The sequence below is a fragment of the Typopeltis vanoorti genome, chromosome 17 (assembly GCF_054136105.1).
Source record: "Typopeltis vanoorti isolate ZY-2024b chromosome 17, IOZ_Tvanoo_1.0, whole genome shotgun sequence".
Taxonomy (NCBI): Eukaryota; Metazoa; Arthropoda; class Arachnida; order Uropygi; family Thelyphonidae; genus Typopeltis; species Typopeltis vanoorti.
The window spans coordinates 44,378,340-44,385,986 of NC_143565.1; the positions used below are offsets into that span (position 1 = coordinate 44,378,340).

The 7,647-nt window shown below is 31.1% G+C and overlaps 1 protein-coding gene across 1 annotated transcript; it reads right to left on the bottom strand.

The window, feature by feature from the left end:
* Positions 1–692: 692 nt before the first annotated feature.
* Positions 693–7,183, bottom strand: r-l (rudimentary-like). Its single transcript, XM_090407153.1, has 2 exons — positions 5,806–7,183; positions 693–827 (listed from the first exon to the last, which is right to left on the bottom strand). The coding sequence occupies exons 1-2, from the start codon at positions 7,149–7,151 to the stop codon at positions 821–823; spliced, it is 1,353 nt and encodes a 450-aa protein (XP_090263279.1). The 5' UTR covers positions 7,152–7,183; the 3' UTR covers positions 693–820.
* Between the last annotated feature and the right edge of the window lie 464 nt (positions 7,184–7,647).

The window sequence follows — 7,647 nt, forward strand, 5'->3', positions numbered from 1 at the left end:
CTCTAAATACAGATTATGGTATTATGATCTGAGTATATCAGGAAAAAAGAATAGTCAAAATTTTGAAAAATACAATTCCTGTGTTCAAGCCATACTTGAAACAGGCTCCCCCTAACGTTCAGTTCCATGCAAGTATTATTTGTACCTGCAAGTTTTCCTACTATGGGTAAACTGAAATATTAGCCAACATCTGCTTGGAAGAATATAACAAAATACATCTGTAATCAAGGCAATGAGTAATCGGGTCTAGCAGACCTGGTTTTGATCACACAGAGAGTCAAATGGAAAAAACTACTATGCTTCATTTCAGTAAAACTCAAAAACAAGAGATTCTTGCTGGAATCTGCATCTTCCCTTAATAAACAACCTAACTTAAATAAGTATGAATGTGTTAAACTTCTTAAACTATGTAAACAGTAATTCTCAGGTATACAGAGTTACACACACACTAGTTACACCAATATATTATGCCTGTTAATTATTTGTTCTTCTGGATGGTTTGACTGCTTTGAGGGATGAAAAACCAGAGTTTCCTGAAATGAAAAACCTTATATGTAATAAGTAGGGAAATTTGATTTCCCTCATTTCGATGACAGAAATCAAACTTACAAAATAGAAAGATGATGTCAACAGGGCACTTGATAGACACCTGATAATGAACGAGGCGGTAATGTATCCTTTGTTGATGGTAAGTAAGAAGGAAGACAGTTTCCGAGCTGGATTCCGAGAAGGAAGCACATAGATTGAATTTATGAAGAATCCTTGCTATGTTCCAAGATTTTTTTAAAGTAGGTATCGAAATTTTTTTTACATCAGATTGTCATCTCCTAGAAGGAATGAGAATTAATAATTTTTTGAATGCTATTTTTGTTGTATCTAATACATAATTGTTCATAAGTTTTTAATTAATAATTATTTAAAAGTTTTTTTTTATTCTATGCAACTCATTTAATAATTTCTACAAATGTTCTTTTAAACTCTAATAGTGTAATATCATATACTTTAGATGCAAGCAAGATACTAGCTAACATGCATGATTATGATTCATTTTTTGAATGTATGTGACAGTGTCCACCACAACACTGAATGATATATATATATATATATATTGGGGGGGAGGGGGGGCTCTGTCCCCCCCCCCGTTGCCTATGGCACCCAACCCCCCAGAGTTCTGGGCTGGTAAGCCGGATCTCTATTGTTTTGAAACGTCCAACAAATTGTGGTCTCATGAAGGCAAACACATTGGTGGACATGAAACGTTTCAAATTTCGGCTTATCAGCTTAACTCGGCTCAAAACAAGGAAGAGACAAAAAACATGACATAAAAACTTTTCAAATTTCGGCTTATCAGCTTAACCCAGCTCAAAACAATGAAGAGACAAAAAACATGACATAAAAATGTTTCCATTTTCGGCTTATCTTATATATATATATATATATATATGAGAGAGTTTTTGAATAAATTCAATATAATTTTTGTTATTCATGTAAGATGTGAAACTTACTTTAATATTCATATTTATGAATTTAGGGACACAAAGCATACATGTTCAAAAGATTATTTTACTGATTAATAATAAAATAATAACTTTACGTTTCAACCCCTGTATTGAGGTCATCTTCAGAAGGATACATTCAGAAGTATAAGAACAACGTAACATTATTATTTTATTATTAATCAGTAAAATAATCTTTTCAACACGTGTGTTTTGTGTCCCTAAATTCATAAATATGAATGCTGATCACCATGTAACCTTAAAAGAAAGATTACGTTAATATGTTTAAGTGCACACATTCCATTAAAGCTATTAATTGACAACTGTTTACATTTCATGGCACTAACCCTTAATAATCATTATCTGTGATTTTGCAGTTAATTTTTTTTTTTTTTGACATAGTGTTAAACACCCAACTTTCCAGAAAGGGAAGGGGAAATCCTAGCTGCCTGCCCCAAATATGGACCAGCTTGTGAATCAGCCAAAGAAAGGTTAGAAAAGCTGCTCTAGTCAGCAACTGGAATCAAACCTATGACAATTTTTTTCAGTGTGGCATATAAAAAGGTGCCCATGTAGTTCCAGAGGGCTACCAGTTCTTTATGAGATACTCTGTTTACAAAGTATCTCATTGGCACCTTTTCATATTCATATATGCATATAATTCATTATTCTTTAAGTAACACATTTGTAAATAAAAGACTATTTCTTTTCTGGGGAGAATATTATAGCCAATGGCAACCTCTTAATTCTCTAAAATTTATTCTAGAGTAGTGTGTTTCATATAGACATTCTTATGTAATTTATGTTTATTTTTAAATCGCATAAAATATATTATTGTAAATAAACAAGTTCAAAGTTTCTTCAGGAGCCTATTTCGTTATAGTTGCTATTAATCTCTGTGCATTGTTATATTTTGTTTGCACTGATGTTGTGGTTCACAACTGTTCAACACATGTTCTTCACTGTGTAACTGCATCCCTGTTTTCATTTATTGCCCACTTTATTTTAAAAGCTTTCCAAAATTTCTACTCAAATCTGTTTTGAATTTTGATCGAATGACAACATGGTTTCCAAGTTTTCTATGCAGGGACCTCTTTACATTTGTTTTTATAAGGGATCATTTCACACTTCTAATATATAAGGTTTCTTTCTTTTATGCTTACATGGCGATCAGAATACATTAAGAAAATTATGGATACATTAAGAAAACTACCATAATGGAATAAAATTTTAGTTTAACATAAACCAAAATATACACTTGACATTTCGACATTCACATTAAGGTCATCTTGTGGAGGATATATATATATATATATATATATATATATATATATACACACACACACATACATACACATACATATACACACACACAAAGAAACAAGCTGCACTACAGTCTACATGGCATGCTAAAGTTACTGATCAACAGTTAAAACTATTTGCCTAACCTCTGGTGCTAAAAAAAACACACATATATATATATATTTTTCGTATATATACACATTTCATGTAAACAGAGCATCTCATAAACAACTAGTATATATGAGGAGCACTGGTTTACTAATTTGAATTTTACTGAAATTTTGTACAAGATATAGGCATATTCTAATGCACTTTCATAGTGTGTGTATTTGCTAGGCTGAATGACATTTCTTCTGAAGATAAGATGACAGTGCCCTGAAGCTCTCGCTAATTCTGTCTATTTATTGATAAAATCCCAAAGTTGCTAAGATCAGTGAATTAATTTACTTAAGTATATGTATCCTTATTAAAGCACACAGTCATACAACTTGAAAAAGAGTGTAATCTCCTCCCATTTTTGAAATAATAAAAAGTAATATAAACCAAAATATTATTTTAAATATATTTTGTATATATTTTAATTCAGAAGGCGATTCTCCTGAAAGTGCTAGGAAACCAATTTTGAGATGATCTAAGCAAGATTAACTTTAAAAAAACTATGAAATCAGAACAAAGTTAAAAAAAAAAAAAAAAGAAGTTAAATGGCAAAACAAAGAATAGCCTATAATTTTGGATTTACATAAAACTTAACTTTTATTACCCTAGCTGCCTGCCCCAAATATGGACCAGCTTGTGAATCAGCCAAAGAAAGGTTAGAAAAGCTGCTCTAGTCAGCAACTGGAATCAAACCTATGACAATTTTTTTCAGTGTGGCATTCACATTTCAGAGTTCACAACACAGATTTAAACTTTTTTTTTTTGTTCTTTTACAATTTTTCAAAAATAAATAAATAAAATTTCTGAAGATCTTATTAGATTTTATTTCTGCTGGATGTAATAATAATTAATGTTTATCCATTTCTAGCATAAGCAGAACAACTCTGCTATATTGCAAACTAATTTTCTGAGGAAAAAGTTATTCAGCACAGTAACTCCTTTAATCAATTTACAGATTTTCAGTTCCTTTCAAGCAATTATACGTGTGAGGAGGAAGAGGAGTGTTTCTAGTGAATTTTTAAAGTAGGAAACACTGACATTGAACATGGAATTAATAGTTAATTCTTATCTTTCAGACATATTCCAACTCCACTAATCACTCTGCTCTAATTCCTTCAACTTAAATACTAAGCATATTTGATTTGGTTTTAGGAACAGGTTACCAGATTATATAATTCTTAGCTCTGTCCTTGGAACATAGGTTTCCAACATTTTATGTGGGATGATCTTTGGGGAAAAAAAAAAAAAAAAACTAACAGAGTGTTGACAAACTATGAACTCTAGCTTCAACTCAAATTCTGACTTCAATTATGTTTCAGGGAAATAATTTAAACAAATACTCAGAAAATAAATATATAAAATAGTAATACATGACACAGATAAAGGAACATCTCTGTAAGGCAATTTTTTTTGTATGTGCACAAATTCACTCCACAAAAGAAAAGTTATAAACTTATCAAACTTTTTTTTTTTTTTGCACCGTGGGTAAGGTAATCCAGAAACTCTTAAAGAGAGACAGAATATGATAAATTTGCAAACCACATCACCTAAAGCAAATATTTTTGAAAAAATAACTTGCAAAAATTTCCATGAATTTTTTTAAAAAATTACTCATTGAAAGCAAAAAGTAATAGTAAATTAACAGAATTTAGTTAGTAGTCATAAGTTTTAATTTTGGTAGTGCATATGCACAAAGAGAAGAAAACTCTGCATCTTTGAATAGCACTATACTTATTATATATACAAACTTATTTTGCATATTTATATATAACATAACTTCTCAGTTAACAAAAATAAATTTTAGCTTTTCTTTAATAAAAATTCCACTGACATCTAAGAATATTTGTCATTAAGTACATTTTTGATTTTTCCTTGTCTTAAAAATTTATTGAGGGAAAAAAAAGTTTTCTTATTAACAACATCCACAAAAAATTACAGAATCGTTTAGTTTTACAGGTTATCCTGTACTGACATGCAGAGCAATATGTAAACGTCTGTATTATTAATCTATACATTTATAACTGATGAATGTAATCTCATATGTCAATCATTCTTTCTTTGAAAACAGGTTTGATATACATCCATTATATATTAAATGTAATATTTCTCAACAAATACACAGATAGGACTACGGAATGTATACCAAAGAAAAATCTCTCCTACCGCAATAAAGCCTAATGAAGTAAATATGCAAAACCAAACAATATTATCAATTACATGTGTTCTTTTACAAGTATAATGTATAAAATTATCTTACAAAATTGGGCATTCCTTTGATGGCATTTTTATAAATGAAACAGGCACATATGTAGTACAAATGTCATTAGTTTTATAATCTCAAGTCCAGGGGGGCAATAATACCAAGACTTGAAATCTCTGATATGCAAAAAACTTTCTTTACAATGTGATAATTATCAACAATAAATTCTAAAGGCTTCTGTTAATTATCATTTCATGATTATAGTAATTTTGTTCTTATAATTATAATAATTTTGTCCTTTATTTTATGATTATATGGATAAATACATAAAATAATAAAATAAAGGATTTTGTACCAAGAGTAGAAAAATGAAGTGATGTGGGCACAGTCATTGATCAGACACAAGAATCCACATTCTAATAAATTATACCAATGTTTCTGGATGTATATGGAAATCTTATCTTAAAAATAAAATTTAAAAAAATCTTTGTTTAACACAATTTTTTTTTTTTTCAAAATTCAGATTTTCAGCTAAATTATTCCTCCAAAACCAAGTTTAACGAAGAAAACAAAAAGAGAAGAAGTTTAATGCATCAATGTTCTGAAGCTAGTAACTGCTCTTGATATGCTTTAAAACCAAAGTTCTTATACCTTTCAGTAGCTTTCAATGGATCTGAAGATTCTGTTATGCCTCTTCCCACAATGATGATGTCAGCTCCACGAATTTTTATTGCTACATCTGGGGTGGTATACTGCTGGCCAAAATTATCTCCACTTTCATCAATTTTTATACCTGGCATTAAATGAAAAATATTTTTTTTACTAGATATTCTGGACTGACATATGAAGCCAATTACAAAGTCTGAATGCTGTTCTGCTATCTTTACAGCTGCATCACAATATTCTTTGGAAGTTAATGCGCCTTTTAAACTCATTTCTGCTACTAAAAAAGCTGCTTTTTCGTTTCCCTGCGATGCTTCTTTTAGTGCATCCAGCACTCCAGGACCTGGTAGTACATGTACAGTAACAATGTCACTCCACTGATTGATTCTGTAACATCCACCGCTATATTGGTGTTTCGCAGTGTAACCAATGTCTGCAAATTTCCTATCTTCAAGAATTAAGAAATCATATTTTTTTGCTAACTCTGCCAACTTCTGTATTGCATCAAATGCGAAATCTTCTAAAATATCTACATGAGTTTTCAACATACAAATATGCGGCCCAGTTATTTCAGCTAATTCCAAAAGTTTAGACGTACTTACTGTATCAACAGCAACACACAGATTTGATCTTTTCTTTTCCATAATTTGGAACAATCGGCGAGATAACGGATGATTACAACTTTGTGCTCTGAAAGCATAACCTAATGTTTCGTAAGACAATGTTGATGATACACTAACGCTGCCGTGAGTTTTCAAAAATACCTCCACTTGATTCACAATATCTTTATTGACTTTTCCTTCTTGATAAAGAAGATCGATTATCTCTTTCATAGTAAACACGCTATGCAAGTTTATTCCACGCTCTGAAAGATTCTTCGGACCTCCTTGCTCCCTGTCCAAAAATACAATAGCGTCACTTACTTTGAGTCCTACAGAATTTAATGCAATAGCTGTTTCCAATATACTCGCACCACTGGTAACTACATCTTCAATAATCAAGCAATTCATACCAGATGTAATCTTCCCTTCGATTAATCGCTTTGTTCCATAACTTTTGGCTTCTTTGCGGCAAATAACCATCGGAGTTTTATGATAAAGAGCAATTCCAGTGGCCAGCGGTAAAGCAGCATAAGGAACGCCACAAATCACATCAAAGTTTATATTACGTGATTTTTCCCATAGGAGTTCAGTTATTTCTAAGAGAAGTTCTGGATATGATACTATCATTCGTAAATCAATATACATCGGGGACAAGATCCCATTCTTCAACATATAACTTCCAAACTTAATAGCTTCTATTTCATATAAACGACATACCAATGCAGATGCCATTGTCAACAAGCAAAGTGAAAACTGACTTGAAGAGCAACTGCTTTGAGTTGCGAGTTTCCTTACGCATAAACAAAGAGTACTGAATAATCAGCAATCGCGAGTGATAAAAATGCAAAATGTGCTATGATTTCACAGAAGCATGTGAAATATGTTTACTTTTTCTCTGACATAAGAGGTACCAAAGTTCTGAAAAGTCTGAAATACACGAATGATAAGTTTGCTACTGAAACCACCGTATTTACAGCTTACACGACGCATGTATAACTTTCAGGAAACGATCCAGACGACACTTGTTGATGTATTAACTACAGTAGCAACCATACAGTACAAAATTGCGAAATACTGTACTAATAAATCTTCGAGGAAAAAAAAAAAAAAAGAGCCAGATAACATTTTCCCAGAGCTTAAAAGAATATAAATTACATATTTTACTAATTTATGTACTCAGTCATCTGTAGTTCACTTATAAACATACTGTATATATCACTTTCTGACA